General features: G+C 47.1%; 2 protein-coding genes across 2 annotated transcripts in view; both read right to left on the bottom strand.

Annotated features, from left to right (window-relative positions):
• Window positions 1-1783, bottom strand: part of MOCOS (molybdenum cofactor sulfurase) — a 60058-nt gene extending 58275 nt beyond the window's left edge. The window contains exon 1 of the mRNA XM_046025089.1: window positions 1561-1783. Coding sequence (XP_045881045.1) covers window positions 1561-1702 — 142 coding nt within the window. The 5' untranslated portion in view covers window positions 1703-1783. The remainder of the gene's footprint in view (window positions 1-1560) is intronic.
• A 7929-nt stretch (window positions 1784-9712) lies between these two features.
• ELP2 (elongator acetyltransferase complex subunit 2) overlaps window positions 9713-18220 on the bottom strand; it is a 45651-nt gene continuing 37143 nt past the window's right edge. The window contains exons 20-22 of the mRNA XM_046024680.1: window positions 17320-17453; window positions 16692-16805; window positions 9713-12780 (exon numbers count right to left, since the gene is read on the bottom strand). Coding sequence (XP_045880636.1) covers window positions 12624-12780; window positions 16692-16805; window positions 17320-17453 — 405 coding nt within the window. The 3' untranslated portion in view covers window positions 9713-12623. The remainder of the gene's footprint in view (window positions 12781-16691; window positions 16806-17319; window positions 17454-18220) is intronic.

Genomic DNA, 18220 nt, shown 5'->3' with positions numbered 1-18220 from the left:
CTGCACGGTTACAGCCTCAGAGATTTCTTTCAAAAGAATGGGGAGCCTCCTTCCCTCCCTCCACACCTGTGGATGTTCATTGTACCAGTCTATTTCTCGGTGGAAATTTCCATAATAAAAACTGTCAGGGACAGCAGGTGGAAGCATAGGCCTGAGACGCTGTCTCCCCGAGGTGAATGTGGCCCTGGGAAGAATGGGGAGGTAGTTGAGAGGCTGCCAGAAGGTTCCCTATCTTCCTTCTGAGAGTCCATACTGAAATACAGAGAGGAGACACACAGAGGGGAGGCCACAGCCCTGAAAGCCCCCAAAGGAACAAAACGGTCACTATCCCAAACATGAGGAAGTGACCCAGAAGAGTGGACATGAGCTACAGGTAACTGTATGAACTGTGGCATCACTGTTGCTCTTCTCCCACAAGCTGGGGAGCAGTCACCGGTTGTTCATCAAGGCAGAGAACGTACACCTCAAATCCCGGTGCCTGGTGCCACTTCCTTCCGCCCCTGCTCAACCCGCCCGCGGTTCTAAGGCTCCAGGAAGACCCCCACACGAGGTCCCTGGCAAAAGAGTGAGTCCCCACCAGTGTAGGAGCCCTCTTGCTCTGCTGGGCAAGTCCACGGGGCCAGATGGAGCTCGATTTGAGATTTCTTCCTTTATTTTTTAAATTTTTATTTATTTGACACACAGAGAGAAAGAACAAGCGGGGGCGGGGCGGCAGACTGAGGGAGAAGCAGGATCCCCGCAAGGAGCTGGATGTGGGGCTCCATCTCGGTCCCAGGACCCTGAGATCGTGAACGAGCCTAAGGTCGACGCCTACCGACTGAGCTACCCAGGCGCCCGGCCATTTAAAATTTAACCAGCCTGATCTGCCTTGCGGAAATCAAAGGGACGACGTGACCCCGGTCCCGGTGTCCAATTCACAAGCTTGTCCTCTACTTAAAGCGCACACTGCACGGTTTTGCTAATGCGAGTCCCCCAGCGGGCTACAGTTCAGAGACATTGTTCTGACTGCACGAGTGAGAAAAATGAGACTTTGAAAATAAAAGATGCTGTGAACCAAGTCTCCAGAAGCTGTAGCCTCTCGGTCCCCGCCCCGCGCCCCCCACCCCAAGCCGCGGTCCCAACGGGGCGCAATGGCCACGCACTCACTGCACCTGTCCGCAGGAGAACACCTGAACGCCAGTCAGGGGCGCCGGACATTCGTGCATTTTGCAAGCCTGGCTCCAGTCGGACCTTTAGAGCCAGAGGTCTCGTGGCACCCACGGGGAAAAGGAATCACTAAGCCTGGCCCGCGGAGGGCGGGGACAGGTGAGTAAGGCGCAGGCTGGTCCTGCACCACGGGAAAGTCTAAGGAGCTAGAGTAGCAAAAAAATCTTGGGCTGCAGGTGGCACCCCAGGGAGCTGGTTCCACGAAGCGGACGCGTGCACACGTCCCGCCAGGTCTTTCGATCTAAAATGTATCCCAGATAAGGCGAGGTGCTCCCACCTAGAGCCAAAGCTCCTTCCGCGTCGGTTCCAGAACACCAGCGCGCCCACCCCACACAGGTGCCCCGCCGGCCTCACCTGCCAGGCGGCCGAATTCGCGCTGGCGCAGCTCCCGCAGGCCGCGCGGACCATAGCCATAGGCGAGCGGACGCTTCCTCGACTCCCGGAACCGCGCGAAGGCCAGCAGCTCCGCACCCCGGGGCGCTGCCCCGCCGGCCATGACCCAGGGCCGCCCGCCGCGCGGTCCAGGTCGCTGCGCCGAGGGAAATGCAGAAGCCGGTGCGCGGCGACTCCGCCCCCAGCCGCGCCCCGGCCCCACCTTCTGGGCCTCGGAGGGCACCTGGTCCGCGGCCCAGGGCAGCGCCCCGCCCGGCCGCCCCGCTTGCCCGCGCGCTGACTCACGGAGTTTCACTTCTTTGCGGCCCTTTTCCTGGGGGCGGGGCGAGGACGTCCCCGTCTTCCCAGCTTCCCAGCGGAGCCCACGGAGATGCCGCCGAAGACCCGTGGAGCACGAAGCTCTCGCTTATGTAGGGTCCCACGAAGAGGCTGGTGGCAGAATTAACGCACTGCCTTTTCGTGCGAGGCGTTCCTGACCCCCGGCGATCCTCCCGGGCCGACTTTCCCGGTCCCCAGCTCCGCACGACACCCGGGGCCCCCACTCTCCGCGGCGGGACCCTCGCGGGCGTGGCGCTTGCCGGGAGACTTGTTGCTGCTCCCCACTGGGGTGCGTGCTCGGCGTGTTTGAAAATGCGGCAGAGCGAAGAGTGGAGGAGGAAAAAGCCCTAGGATCCCTGAGGTTGGTTAACGGTCCCCGTGGCTGCGGACCGTCAAAACGGTAGCTTGCGTGCGACTCCTGCGCCTTGGGCCTGCGGGCTGGGTGCGGGAGGCAGAGCGACTCTGGCCACCAATGCCTCAGTACCGAGCGGCTGGCTAAGCCCGGGGTCGGATGTGCGGACCGGATGCAGGAGTGAGTAGGGCGCAGGTACAAGGCGGGAGAACTTTGGTGTGATCCTAGGGTAGGGCCCGCTTCTGAGGATGGAGTGAAAGATGACCGGAGGTTCCCCATTTGGGGCTGCAGTTCTAAGAGCCAGTTCCCTGGGTGTCTCCACGCTTAGGTGGTCTCTGCCTGCAGACGGGTCAGGCTCATCCTCCTCACTGCCAGATCTCTAGGTCCTTGCTGGACAAGCATTCATACTCGTTCTGGAAAGAATGAATGTATGCATGAACGAATGCCTGAATTTGCTCACTGACATCACCGACCACCTACATCTTCTTCTGCGTACCTTCTGCCTACACTTGGAGCAATGGTGACATCTTGACCCCTCTCCACTGCGCTCTCTCCTGAAATGTGACTTCTGGCAACAATAACAAAAGCTGGTATGCCCTGAGCACCTGTTCACCGTTACCTGTACTCATTATTCCACAGTTAAATAAGCAGATCTATGGGGTGGCTCTTACAGGTGGAGAAGCTAAGTCACAGAGACGTAGAGTAATTCGCTCAAGAGCACACAGCTAGAACATGGACAAGTCAGCACCTGTGAGGTCCACTTCCAGGGCCCTGCCAGTTAAATGTGTCCAGCAGCCTCTCTGGTACAAGCCTCAGGGCCTCAGTTTCCCCATGTCTAAGTTGGGAAAGTACTGAGAGTTGGTCCTCCCAGGGACTGTCTGGTGTGTGTGCCACTCACCCCTCCTTTAATGTCCTTCTTCCCAGAGAGGATTTCCTCCAGGACAGGCTTTTCAGGCATTAATTTGCATGAATCTCCTGGAAGCCTATTAAAATGCAGATTCCAATTCTTTTAAGTTTGGGTTGGAGCCTGAGGTTCTGTGTTTCTCATGAGTCTGGGTGATGCTGTTACTCAAGTCCAAGAACTACACCCTGAGAAGTGGGAGCCTTCCTTACTTCCCTAGGAATGTAAGGAGTATCTACCTCTCGTGGAGGTGTTCTGGGGCCAAGTAACAAATCCCAGCTCCACCATGGTGCTGCTTTCGGACAAGCTTGCCTAGTGAATCATCTGAATGGGCCAACTCAGTGCAGAACTCTTTTTTTTTTTTTTTAATTTTAATTGTGATAAAATATAAATAAAATTTACTGACTTAGCCATTCTTTTAAAGATTTTATTTATTCATCTGAGAGAGAGACAGAGACAGAGAGAGCACAGGCAGGGAGAGAAGCAGAGGGAGAGGGAGAAGTGGACTCCTTGCCCAGCTGGGAGCTGGACATGGGGCTTGATTCCAGGACTTAGAGCTCATGACCTGAGCAGAAGGCAGAGGCTTAACCATCTGAGCCACCCAGGGGCCCCTGACTTAGCTATTTTTAAGTGTACAATTCAATAGTGATAAGTATATTCACATTGTGTGCAATTTTCCCCACTTGCAAAACTGAAACTTCCCGTCTTGCAAAACTGAAACTGTTTCTATCCACAAAACAACTCCCCACCACACCCGGCAACCACCACTCTATTTTCTGTCTCTATAAATTTGACTGTATTCACGGAATCATACAGCATTTGTTTTTATTGTGACTGGGTTATTTCGCTTAGCATAATGTCCTCAAGATTCGTCCATGTTGTACATGTGTCAGAATTTCCTCCTTTTTAAGATGGAATATTCCATTGTGTGTATACACATTATATGAATCCAATTCATCCACTGATGGACTATTGGATTACTTCCACTTCTTGGCTATTGTGACTAGCGCCGTTGTGAACATGGGTGTTCACAACAAACACCTCTTTTGAGACTCTACTTTCAGTTCTTTTGGATATATAACCAGGAGTGGAATTGCTGGATCATCTCATGGTTTCTACTTTTAATTTTCGAGGAACTGCCATACTGCTTCCCATTAGCAGCTGCACCATTTAACGTTCCAACAAAGCAAAAGGGTTCCAATTTCTCCTCATTCTCACCAACACTAATTTTGGTGTTTCATCTTTTATTTTTTAGTGCTAATTCCACTGGGTGTGAAGCGACATCTCATGGTGGTTTTAATGTGCACTTCCCTAAAGATTAGTGACACTGATCATCTTTTCCTGTGCTTTTTGGACATTTGTATGTCTTCTTTGGAGAAGTGTCTATTCAAGTCCTTTGCCTGTTTTTTCAATTGGGTTGCTTTTTGTTTTTTTTGTTTTTGTTTTTGTTTTTAATTGCTGAATAGTAGGAGTTCTTTATATAATCTGAATATTAACCCTTATCAGGTAATAATTAGCAATATTTTCTCCAATTCTATATATGGCCTTTTCAATTTAATTCTATCCTTTTATGTACAGTGCAGAACTCTTGAGGATCATTAAAAATCACTGAACTAACATTCAGTCAAGAAACAGCTTTGGGGTGCCTGAGTGGCTCAGTCTGTTAAGCGTCTGCCTTTGGCTCAGGTCATGATCCCAGGGTCCTGGGATCGAGCCCCGCTTTGGGGTCCCTGATCAGTGGAGAGCTTGCTTCTTTCTCTCTCCCTCTGCTGCTCCCCTTGCTTGTGCTGTCAAGTAAGTAACTATATATATATATATAGTTACACACACACATATATATATTCTTGGTTCTGCCCAGGGCACTGCTTGCTCAGGAGGATGGGAAGGATCATGCCAATAGAGCCACATAGGGAAATGAACTATTGAACATCCAGCCACAAGGCCATGTGGCCCCAGTGCCCTACCACTGCTTCAGGACGCAGGTGTAGAATTGCAGGGGAGAGGAGAGGGGCTAACTTCCAACTAGGGAGTTCAGGGAAGGCACCCCAAAGGAGCAAGCCTTTGACCTGGGCCATACCAATGAGCCTGGGAAGAAGGGAGGGCAATGGGGATGCCAGGAGGTTCAGCCTCTAATTGGCACCCTCAAGTTTATTTCGCCAAAATTCCCCAGGCCTCTCCTGCCAGAAAAACTGTCAGAAATCAGACTGCAGGGGCGCCTGGGTGGCTCAGTGGGTTAAAGCCTCTGCCTTCGGCTCAGGTCATGATCCCAGGGTCCTGGGATCGAGCCCCGCATCGGGTTCTCTGCTCAGCAGGGAGCCTGCTTCCTCCTCCTCTCTCTGCCTGCCTCTCTGCCTACTTGAAATCTCTGTCTGTCAAATAAATAAATAAAATCTTTAAAAAAAGAAATCAGACTGCACATTCTTATCCTGCCTGAAGCAGAACCTCCTGCCTCCATCGGTGAAATGTCTTACTTGCGTTAATCCCTTGATGGGCTCCTGGGGACTGTGCTGTGCGCCTGCCCCTGCCTTGTCTAACCCGGCCCAGCTGCTGACCCTGGGGCCTTGGAGGAGCCGGAGCCAGTCCATGCCGAGGTCCCAAGAAGCTAGCTTCTGCACCCAGTGTTTAGAGCTGCGGAGGGAAACATCTCTTCAGCTCCCGCTTACAGCCCTCTCACCCAGGAACCAAAAAAAATATGTGCCTACCGGCCATGAAACAGCCCTGATTTTGTGCTTAAAATCCGCCCCCCCCTCGCCCACCCAGGTGAGGTTCTCTCCCTGGTCCCGCTCACAGAGTTTGGATGAGATCTCCCCCAAACCCCTGGCTCCCACATTAACAGACTTCCGTAGGGCCCCAGCTCCAGGCTCCTCTGGCAATGGAGTCCCTTTGCAAAACTCTCCACTAAACAGAAGGCATTCGTTCACGAATTCTTCATCCCCTCACTCGGCAGAAGTTTGATGGGTACCTCTCAGAATTCAAGTCTGTAGTGACTGAAGAAGGCAAGGTTGATTTGGGGGTAGATTTCAGAAGGCCGTAAGTCAGGTTGAGGGACTGTTATTTCATTCTGAAAGTTTCTGAGCACAAAAGTGCTCCCAGGAGGTGACTTAGATAGATCTAATGGCCATGACCAGGCTGGAAGGAGTGCTGAGAACTGGGAGTAGGGAGACCAGCTACAGCCTCCTGCAACCTCCAGGCCTGAGTCACTGAAGAGGAAAGTGGGCGTTGGCAGGGGCACCAGCCAGTGTTCATGAGTGAGCTGCTCCCTACGAGGAACATGCTCAGTCCTGGGAGGCCAGCAGTCAGTGAGGCAGCCTGCGTGCCTGAGAGGCCCTCAGTGAAGGAGACGACCCGCAGCTAGATCACCCCCTCTGCACTGCGCCGGGCTGGAGAACAGGGCTTCCCACAAAGGTTGAGACTGTAAGGGAGAAAGCCTCCCCAACCTGGGACTCCAGAAGTCCTGAAGAGAAGGTGAGAGAGGGAGGGCAGCATTCTGTGTGCAAATGCCAGAGCTACGAAAAGGCTCAGAAAATTACAGGAGCACAGCCTTCGGTGAGGCTGGATCACTGGCTATGCTTGTGCAGGGGGAAGGAGTGGGGACAGGGAGTGAGGGAAGGGAGGGGGCCAAACTCTGCAACCAGGAGGGACAAGAAGATGCCAGGGAACCCCCACAGGAGTGTGGCTGTGTCAAAGGTATGCCTGACACCCCAGCAGCACTGAGAGGCATGCAGGGAGGCTGGCCAGAAGTCCTGGCGAGGAGCAATGAGGGCCCACATGGTACAGAGCGATGAATGCACCTGGGGACTGAGGGAGGACCGGCTCAGGTGGCCTAGCACTATTGGGAGTGGGAGTCTTCGTGGATGCAGGGAGGAGGGGGCTCAGGCATAGGCAGACAATACAGGACACCTAAGTGGAGATTGGGGCTCGGGGCTCATGAAGGACAGTGTCAGGGTTGGAGACACAACTCATGGGAGAAGCTTGTGGAAAGGTCACTCCCTAGGCTCTGCAAGTGTTCAGGGAGAGGCAGAGCCCTGGGGAGAGCAACATGTAAGTGGTGGCTGCCTCCATGCCATTGACTGGTGACAAGGTACAGGCAGAGAGGCGGGAGGACAGCCAGAGGACAACACCTTGGGGTACTGAGGCTGACAGGCGGTTAGGACAAGGGCCAATCAGATTAGTGAATGTGCTGATACGTGGTGGTGCGCTGACCTTAATGAGACAGTTTGTTATTTTGGTGGGGACGGTATCTCCATTATAATGGTCAGCTTTTTCTTTTTAAGATTTTACTTATTTGACACACAGAGAGAGAACGAGCAGGGGGAGGGGCAGAAGGAGAGGGAGAAGCAGGCTCCCTGCTGAGCAGGAAGCCCAACGTGGGACTCGATCCCAGGACCCTGGGACCATGACCTGAGCTGAAGGCAGACCCTTAACTGACTGAGCCACCCAAGCGCCCCTATAATGGTCAAGTCTTAAATCACATCTTCAACAGTGATGAAGGGTGGAGGTTTTCCTACTGGCTAATCCCCGAGGCCTCTTGATACTGGAGGTATTTAGGGACTGAAATTATGATGGATCAAATTTCCTGCCAAGTAGTTGGGATGAAGGGTGGCTGTTTCAGAGGCTAAATTTGGTTTGGATGGTGAATTTATTATTTCCTGCTAGAGTGAAATGCATTCTTCCGTAACAATGAGAACCTGCTAGCCGAGATACTCTGACACCTGACAAATGAGAAGAGAGTCTGCGGAGCAGGAGTGAGAGCGAGCAATGGAGCAGGTTTCTCTCTAGAGCCTGCCAGAGGAGAAGTTGGGGGAGAAACAACTTGAAAGCAGTGAAAGATCAGAAACCCCAGGAAGCTCCCTCCCCTACAGGGACAGAAGACCTTTTCTGGGAACAGAAGCTAAAAGGGCAGTTCGGAATCATGAACAAGGCTCCATTATATCTAAACCCGTAATGGTCAAAACAACAAAACCCCACCAGCCAGGACAAGGCAGGACACACGAGGCTCAGCGTGGGTGGACCCAGAGGGGTGACGTTCCTGAGGCTGTTTTCCTGAGGTCTCAACTTCTCCCTGTGTTCACTCAGGGGCAGGTCTGCTGGGCAAGCCCGCCCCCCCCGCCCTTCTTGGTCCCTTCTGTGTTAACACCTTCCCTCCTGCTCTTTGGCCTCTACCCCTTTATGCCACCAAGACAGGGAGAGGACCTGAAATCAGCTACCCTATTTACTGACTAGTGGTTTACACTGAATCCTTCCTCCACCAGCCAGCCATCTGTGTTGTCAAATTTACTCATCCTTAAATGCAGCAAATATTTGACAACACACGGCTAGACACACTATGCTAGATGCTGTGGAGAGCAAGAAAACAAATCTGATGCCCCATGTTTAGGCTTTAGTAGGCTTCTAGAGTGGGAGTTCATTGGGTGCCTACCCAGCACCCACTGCTCCCGACTCTGCTTTGGAAAACCACAACAGCAACAGCCATGTGGTCCAATGGGACGAGCTGGCTTTCGGCTCCGGAGTAGTCCACGGCTCTTGCCACATCAGATGGGCAGGCCTAAGCCACTCAGTGTGTGGTTCCCTCCCCCCTTGTGGCCCATTGTGATTAGTTCAGGATGTTTGGGTCAGAGTAAAGCTAAGGACATAATGTTTAATTTATTCCCTTTGATATGAGCAAGGAAATCTATAACTACAATAGCTACTTTCATCCATGGGGAAGGGCAATCTTGGAAGAAAGCTGACTCCTGGATAGGTCAGCTCAGAGTAGAGAAAGGGTCACAGTGCCCTGATGAAACCACACTTGAACTTTGTCCTACCACTGGGTTGTTTTCAGTTATGTGAGCTAATAATTCCCTGTATCATTTTGAGGCAAATTTTCTTACCACAGAAAGAATCTAACTGACATAACATAAGATAGATATAAGTAAGAGATAGGGAATGAGAAATGCCATTAAAAACAATACTGTGGAATTCAGAGAAAGGAAAGAATACTTGAAACAAGGGGATTAATAAAGGCTCTATGGAGGGGACATGAGCTGAGCTTTATTTATTCCTAATGGTTGGTGTCTTATGATATATATCCAGAGCTAGCATTTGTCATGTGCTAGCTCATTTAGTCCTCAAAACAACCCTACAACGTGGCTGCTTTTTTACAAGAGGAGACTCTTTGTTCTTTCTTCCAAAATAAAGTACCTCAATTCCCAGCCAAACACATATCCCCCCCCAAAAAATTTATTTCCTAGTTTCTCTTGCAGTATGACTGCAAATTCTGGCCAAGGAGACTAAGCAGAACTGTGGACTTCCAAGAAGTTTCCTTAAAGCTAGGGACAAGCCTTTCCTTTCCGTTGGTTGGAATGTGAAGATCGTGGCAAGAGGCCCAAGCAGCCATCCTGGATGGTGAGGAAACCACACACTGAGGATTGCAGACAGCAAAGAAAAAGGTTAGGTCCCTGATCATGCTGAAAAGTCTCGGTGCCGGTCCTGATCTGCCTACCTTGATTCCTTTTTTTTTCCCCAGAGAGAGCGAGAGCGCACACCCAAGAGCACAGAGGGACAGAGGGAGGGAAAGAATCTGAAGCAGGCTCCACGCCCAGCATGGAGCCCAACATGGTGCTCAATCCACAACCCTGATATCATGACCTGAGTGGAAATCAAGAGTTGGGATGCTTAACTCACTGGGCCACCCAGGCCCCCTACCTTGATTCCTTGAGAGAAAACTTCCACCTTGAACAAGCCAGAAAGAACATTTGGCATTTTCCCTCACACACAGCTGAATGGAAGTCAGGTGATCCACTAGTTCTACCTCCATGCAGAGATGAGGGGAACCGCTTACCCATACTTACTGCCAGCGTGAGCCTGGATCAAACATGCTTCTTATGCCTCAAGTCCAGGTTCCAATCCCCACCTAAGGGCCTTGAGAAACACGCCAGGCTTTGTACAAAAAGTAGTTTACAAAAGGCCTGGCTTTCCTTAAACCACCCAGGATTCCTGTGGTGGCCAGAATTGCTAATTTAAGAGAGAGAACAAGTCTCTCCTTTCACTTCATTCCTGAGTTTGCAGTCTCCCCCCAGTTCCCACATTCCCCCTTTGGAATCTGTAACCAACTCTACTTCCTCTGAGGCTACTGGGAAGTGATCCGGCTCCGTGCTTTACAAGGTAAAAATGTACTCTGAGCAATCCAATGACCTCTCCCCATGTCTAGGGAAGTTGTGCGGGTCAGAAGACAGCAACTGCTTAGGCCGGCGCTGGGCATTAATCTGAGCTCTGATGCAGTGAATCAGGCAGAGAAGTGAGAGGTTGGGGAAGGCGGCAGGGCAGGGCCTCTGAAATCCTCCTCGACTCCTCTGGAGCAAAGTTCTAAGAGATCCTTTCTGCTTTAGATATGATGATCAATGTGGTTTGTAATACAGTATGGTCCAAAGGGTATTCCTTTAGAAGATTAAGAGGGGTGTGAGACTACAGCGCATGTGTATGACTTACAGTGCAGAGCGCCCCACTGTACGGCAAGTCCTCGTAACGATTACGGAACTGAACACTCGGTGCTTACCGAGGAAGACGCTTCAGGAGAACTTACGAAAACTGCCTAATACAAACCCAACTGATAAATTAAAACAAGAACCATGAATTCAGACTCTCTGAGACTAGGCGTATTTCCAGGGATGCTTAGGGGATTGAGTTCTGTGCATGAAAATGTTCTAAAACACCAAGTTAGTTCAGTGAATGTGCTCTGGAATCCCGCACGCATGGGATCCCTGCGTGCCAGCGGGGGTGAAGACTCAACTCCATCAGCTGATAAGCAAGAAAACCGTCCTTCAGGGCGTCCTGGGGTCTGAGGTTGAGAACTCAGATTCTCCCTGCTTTGGAATATGCACACACACATGTGCCTGAGGGTATTAGGCAAGTTTATACAGACTCAAGAGTCTAGAACTGCACAGTCCAAATATGGATGGCCACTAGTGACATGTGGCTACTGAGCACTTGAAATGGACTGGTCCAAACTGAGACAGGCTCTAAGTGTAAAATACACTTCATATTGTATAAGGACTTTATATAAAAAAATATAAAATACCTCAACTGTCTTTTATGTTGTATATGTGAAATGATACTATTTTGGATATACTGGGTGAAAAGATGTCACTAAAATAAATTTCGCCTGTTTGTTTTTACTTTTATTTAGCTATGAGAAAATTTTAAAAATTACTTATATAGCTCAAATTATATTTCTATATTTCTATAAATACTGGAGAGTGCTGGACTAGAAATCTCGATTTAGACAAAATATCACAACTCCTTTGGAAGCAAAATGTCGCATTAGATCATGGCAAACTCCAACCAAGAAAGTCCTCACCTCCCTCCTTCCAGCATTATTTATTATGCATAGCGTTCATTTCACTGCCCATTTCCCAGATGACTCTGGGTCAGGGAAACTTCCACTCTCATGCCAGTTTCCCCTGAGCTTAACCTCCCTCCACCCAACTCTCAAAGCTCCCAACTCTTGTGGCCCATGTCCCAAACTTCTGGCATACCCAACATTCTGTTCCTAGCATCTCCTTCTTCCTTCTGCTCCCACTACACACTCACCCTTGGGGCATCCTTTCTCTCATGACTCACGTATGTGACTTCACATCAACTCAGATGATTCAGACACAACTCTCCTTTTCAGCCCCTACATCTATCAGGGTAAATGTCAGCACAGTCTGCTTCTGGTCCAACTGTAAAAGAAGAATCTCTGCTTTTAAAGAATACAAGAAAGAACTGACTACAGTTCAAATTCACAACTGCCTGCCAAATTCCTGGCAAATGGTGGGTGTGCACGGGAAGAAAGGTCAAGACCACACGAAGTGTAGTCTGTTTATTTACAAAAGCTGTTAAAATAAAAATTTTGAGTACTCTGGGTTTTATCTCTTTTTATTTTCTGTGTCCTCTCTTTGAAGAGATAATAAATAATGAAATGTCCCAAAGAAGGGCATATGAAAAGAAAAGGCCCAAAATAACACAGAATCAGGCAAATTCACTTATGAAGAACGAACAAACAGAGGATGGGGAAGCCAGGGTGGCTCCACTGCTTAAGCCTCTGTCTTCAGCTCAGGTCATGACCTTGGGATGGAGCACCCCATCAGGTTCCTTACTCAGCGAGGAGTCTGCTTCTCCCTCTCCTTCTGCCTGCTGCTCCCCTGCTTATGCTCTGACAAATAAAATCTTAAGTGGTTCTTAATCTGGGACACAGGGATGCAGGTCTGAATCCCTGAAAGTGTGGGCCAGGTTCTAAGTGTGTGAGCACGTCTGTCTGTGAGGAAAGAGTGTGCAGTTTTCGTCAGATTTCAAAGGATCTGTGACCCAGTAGGCACTACTGCTATAGGATTTAAAAATGAAACTCGATGAAATTACAAGGTAAAGAAAGTCGTCTATTTACAGGATAAATATCTTCAGACACCAAGGACCACATGCCTGTAGTTATTAGGCCCATCACAATGCACATCTGTTAACTTTGTATATCTTCACAGTGTGATCTTCACCACAACTTGCGAAGTGTAACCATTCGGCGCCTTCTGCTTCATTCTGTTCAGTTTTTCCATTATAATTCTTCCAGCATAATTTTTTGATAGCAAGTGTATGACTTTGGCTAAAACAAGGATAGAGAAATCATGAAAGGAATGTATGCTAGGACTATGAAATATTTTACCTATGTATTAATTTAATTACCTTGCCCTTGTTATTAATGTTTTTAATATGAATTGAAGTCAAAACCTGAAAATCAAAAGGTACTGGTTTTACAGAAAGCAGAATCAGTCCTATAAATACAGAGAACAAACTTATGGCTGCCAGAGCAAAGTAGGGGGAAGGGTTAGGCAGAGTGGATGAGAGGGAGAGTCAGGCTTCTAGTTATGGAACAATTAAGTCACAGGAATGAAAGGCACAGCATGAGGAATACGTCAATGACACTGTAACAGTGACATTAACAGGGACAGATGGCAGCTACACCTGGGTGAACATAGCATAACATGTGAACTTGTAAAATCACTAAGAGGTACACCTAAAACCAATGTAATACGTATATGAACCATATTCAATAAAAATAAAATTGTAAAAATTTAAAAGTACAGGTTTTTAAAATACCATCACTAATACTCCAGCAATTTTATTCTAAAGTTGAAAATATCTTACTCTATTAAAACTGTCAGACTAAATCTTACCTACTGACAAAAGACACCACCAAAAAGAGCAAGAAACAATGAATCCCTGTCAAATTTTTTAATGATCAGAGGAATTAATGAAATGGCTATTAAAATCAGTCTTTCAGATAACATTACTAAATGTGCTTCTTTTTAAGGAATTCAGACTTGCAACACATTCAAAATTATTATATATTTTTTTCAAATTATAAATTTATTTTTTTTTTCAGCGTAACAGTATTCATTGTTTTTGCACAACACCCAGTGCTCCATGCAATACGTGCCCTCCCTATTACCCACCACCTGGTTCCCCCAACCTCCCACCCCCACCCCTTCAAAACCCTCAGGTTGTTTTTCAGAGTCCATAGTCTCTTATGGTTCGCCTCCCCCTCCAATTTTTTTTTTTTTATAAACATATAATGTATTTTTATATTCTTTTGACATCCCTGTGACACATATGGACTCTTACTCACATTTTTACTGCTGGGTAAGAAAAGATAAGGAAATATTTAATAAATTGCCCAATGAAACAATCTTGGTCTCCAATGTGACCTCTAACTGCATGACCTCGGGCAAGATGCTCTTATTAATGCTCCTTCAACCCCATGACAGGGCTAGAATGCTACCAAACATAGATTATTAATAATTCCCTATGAAAATATAATAAAACCTAAAAATTTAACCTACAAATTAGACCTCCAAACTAAAGACAAATAAACTTTAAAACTTAAGTAGGTTTGAAGGCAGCAAGCCCTGAAAACAATACCAGAGCACACAAATTATACTTTCAGATGCTGAGAGCCTACACGTCACCAGATGCACTCTCAGGATAAAAGGGAGGAAAGAAATAAAACCTTGAGGTGATGAAACACATTTTCAAAATTAGCATACCAGAACCCATGCAACCACATGACTGTGAGCCCTTGCAAGTGGTCCCTCTGGAGGTTACACACACTTCGACAATGCTATTGTAATCAGTGTTTCCTGAAATTCTTCCCCAGGCAATGCTCCCACACTGTACAGGCTGTGACTTAAGCACTTATCTCAATGACAGTGCATCTTTCATGAGTCTGGCTCTGATTATTAGAGGCAGTCCAAGTCATCAGGAGAGCTTTATAAATGAAACCAATACCAAATTTTTAAAAAATGATGAAATGAGTACAATTATAACAGGTATTTAATTGGTTTTCTTGCACCACCAGTAAGCTGGCTCTAAACACGATTCCTCAAAAGAAGTCTGAAAAATATTTTAAATGACACCGACATGACTAGAATTTCATTTATTATTGATAATATTAAAGATCTCTCATTTCCGGGCTCCTGGGTGGCTCAGTGGGCTGAGCCTCTGCCTTCAGCTCAGGTCATGATCTCAGGGTCCTGGGATCTGAGTCCCACATCGGGCTCTCTGCTCAACAGGGAGTCTGCTTCCCTTTCTCTTTCTGCCTGCCTCTCTGACTACTTGTGATCGCTCCCTGTCAAATAAAGAAGAAAAAAAACCTTGACAAACCATAAGAGACTTAATCTCACAAAAGAAACTGAGGGTTGCTGGGGGCAGGGCAAGATGAAAAGAAAATGAAATGAAGGGAGGGGAGCTCAGAAAGAGAGAAAATTTCAAATGCCTAGAATATGGAATTTTCACTGGAGTACCTCCCTCTTCAGTAAGCAACAGTATGAACTATTTCAATTGCTAAACCCACCATCAGAGGTGGGAGAGAAGCCAAAAAGGCAGCAGGAAAAGGATGAGTTTTAACCAATACATTATGGGCACGAACATGCTTTGCCAGTAAGGAGACAGACTCCCATGGCTGAAATATCTTATAAAAGACATGTGCTCACAGGTCTCTCTCCACCAAGCCCATCACTTTCATCATGATACTGTCATTTGGAATTATATTTGACATTCTATTTTGAATAGTGCAGATATATGAAGATTGAAGAATCCAAAAAAAAAAAAAAAAAAAAACACCCTGACAGAATGAGGTTAGTGATTTTTTGATAATTTATCAATAATTATCAAATTTTGATAATTTGATAATTTTGATAATTTGACAATTTTTAAAGAATCGTTTGGGTTAAAAATTAGATTAAAAAAAGATCCTGCAATCTACGGGGGGGTGTGGTTTGTAAACATCAGGTGTTCTAAGCCAGCTTAGGAGGCAAGAGCCCAGGCCCGGGGCATGAGGCTCAGGGAATACTTCCTATGCGTGAAAGCAGGCATGTGACTTTGAGGGGCACTAGGCATTTTGCTCCACCATTTGAGCTGAAGTGCTCAAACACAAGATGGGGCTACCAAAACACAACCTATAATGTTTAAAAAAATCACCCACATTTTTAATCCAATTTTATTACAAATCTACTGTAGTCACTTTCTAGATGACATGAAAATCACTTTCATCTCAAATGTGTTGTCTATAAAGATATTATGCAAACAAGCAATCTGTTCAAGCAAATTTTAAAATCCAAGTGCAATACAGTAACAAACATCAATCTCAAGAGACTACCATAGTACACTTAGTGGTAAGCACCACAAATAGAGATTTGTGTCCCTCTCCGTGTAAATGTGGCGTAAATTTGCCACTAAAGACAAATACTGTATGATCTTACATACAGAATCTTCAAAAAATAAAACCAAAAACTCATAGGAAAAGAGATCAGATTTATGGTTACCAGATGCAGAGGGTAAGAGGAGAGGGACTCCCAGAAAGGTGGTCAAAGGTATAAATTCCCAGTTATAACACAAGTAATACTAGACACGTAATGTACAACATGATGACCTCCGTGGACCCTGCTTTGATGTATACGGACGTTGTTAAGGGAAGAGATCCTAAGAGTTCTCATTATAAGGACAGACTTCTTTCCTTTATTCGTTTCTTCTCTCCCTTTTTATTGTATCTATATGAATAAATGGATGTAAAGCGAATGCGGTAATGTTTCCTAATGTATGTAAATTCTGCTATTCACCATCAACTTACACAAGTCACCTGTATGGATTACTTCTCAATAAAATTAGAAAAAAACTGCCACTAAAAACCTTGATGCTTCGGGTGCCTGGGTGGCTCAGTCAGTTCAGTGGCCAACTCTTGATTTCAGCTCAGGTCAAAATCTCAGAGTCCTGGAATCCAGCCATGTCTGACTCCCCTGCTCATCAGGCAGAACCCTCCCTCTCCCTCTGTGACCCCTGCCCCCCCTGCCCCACACACTCTCTCTCAAATAAATAAATCTTTTGAAAAAAAGACTTAAAAAGATCAACTTATTTTATAAAAATTAATTAAAACTCAAATGTTTTGTAACAAATACATTTGTAATTTGTGTAATTTTAACAAAATCTAATCTGATGGAAGTAAAAATAATAAGAAAATACCTTTGACTTGTTTCCACACAGTGGGTCCAGTCATTTATTTCTGGAACTTGATCAGTCTTTTTCCAGGTGTACAGACAAACCTTTCCACACTCTAATCCTACTGCAACAACATACCTGTTTTTAAGGGAGGTGAGGAAGACAGTGATTAATTAGCATGAATTTCTGTTATCTCCATCATTGCTCTATCAGAGTTCTTTACCATGTTCCCAACTGTCCATAGTTATAAAAGAAGTGCCAGCCCAGGAGAAAGTGCACTGCTCCTACCGCACCCTCATGGAGCCACCTCTCCGTCAGGGGTGCACAGTTTTCCCTCTGTCCTCTGCTGGCACACCCACAAGCCAGTTTTCCCTGGCTGGCTGCAGGGGCCCTCATTCTACTGCAGACACTTGTTACCACGAAAGCACCACGGTTCTAAATTTGGTGAAATAAGAACCTGTGAGCCACACTCCCAATCCTCATTTTCCCACTCTGAATATCATCGCGTTCTATCAATTTAACAATTTCTATAAGAAATGTAAGCATTATGAAAAAAACAGCAATTCAGAAGCTACGAAAATATAAGAGGACTACATATGAAGAAATCAAGTGTGAACAAAACTGTAAAACAAAGCCCCACTCGGAGACTGACCGTTGGGAAAGGTTAAGCAGTGGGCAGACACTGACGGCGGTCACTGCTCCCCCCACGTCCAGGACGGAGGAGCAGGGGCCAATGCTGTGCTCCACGGAGTCATCACTGGAGTCGCACTCGCCCCACACAACCACCTAACAGAGACAGATCAAACTGTAAAGCTTTCTCTTTGCAAGGCTTACAGCAATGCATCAGAGTACCGACGGTACAGATAATGCAAAATATTCACTCTAGCATTTAAATGAATGTCTCATTTACATTTGCAGCTGATGTTCCAGTATTTCAGAGTACTGCAAGCATCACAGAGAAGCCGTGGGGTAGCAGACACAAGTCTGTGAGACCTCAATAACCTAAATGTGCTGGTTCAAACAGGACTGCCCCTGCCCAAAGGCCAGGGATTGTCCAGCACACTCATTTATACTCGGGAAACCAGTTCTGACCTAGGGAGAGTCTATCGGTCACATCCTCATTAAGAGGCTCGTGCACGTGTCCAAGACGTTACTACACACGCATGGGGACCAGTCTAGCCCTGGCTCTTCCTCTATACCACAGCCGCTCAGGGAAATGACTCAGCAGGCAGGAGGGCCTAACTGTAATGATACCCTACGTGAGAAATGACACTTCCCTGGAAGTTAGCTGACAGGCACTCAGGGCCAGGATCCCTGACCACACGGAATCAGGACAGCTAAGATAAAAGAGCACTGACATTCTGCTCTGCAGACTTTGCAGACATGACTTCTGTAAAACATCCTAAAATAAGACAATTAACCACAAAAGCATCTGTCAATGTCACAGGCAAGAGGCACTTAAAGCCTAAGCCCCCAGATGTCAGCAAAAAAAGGACCATCAGCACATGGACATTAATGTTAGTAGGTAAACAGATACAGGACCAAAGCCCTGA

The sequence above is a fragment of the Meles meles genome, chromosome 12 (genome assembly GCF_922984935.1).
Source record: "Meles meles chromosome 12, mMelMel3.1 paternal haplotype, whole genome shotgun sequence".
NCBI classification, from domain to species: Eukaryota; Metazoa; Chordata; class Mammalia; order Carnivora; family Mustelidae; genus Meles; species Meles meles.
Note: the sequence above shows the minus strand (reverse complement) of the source record. Positions and strands in the feature narration are given on the sequence as shown.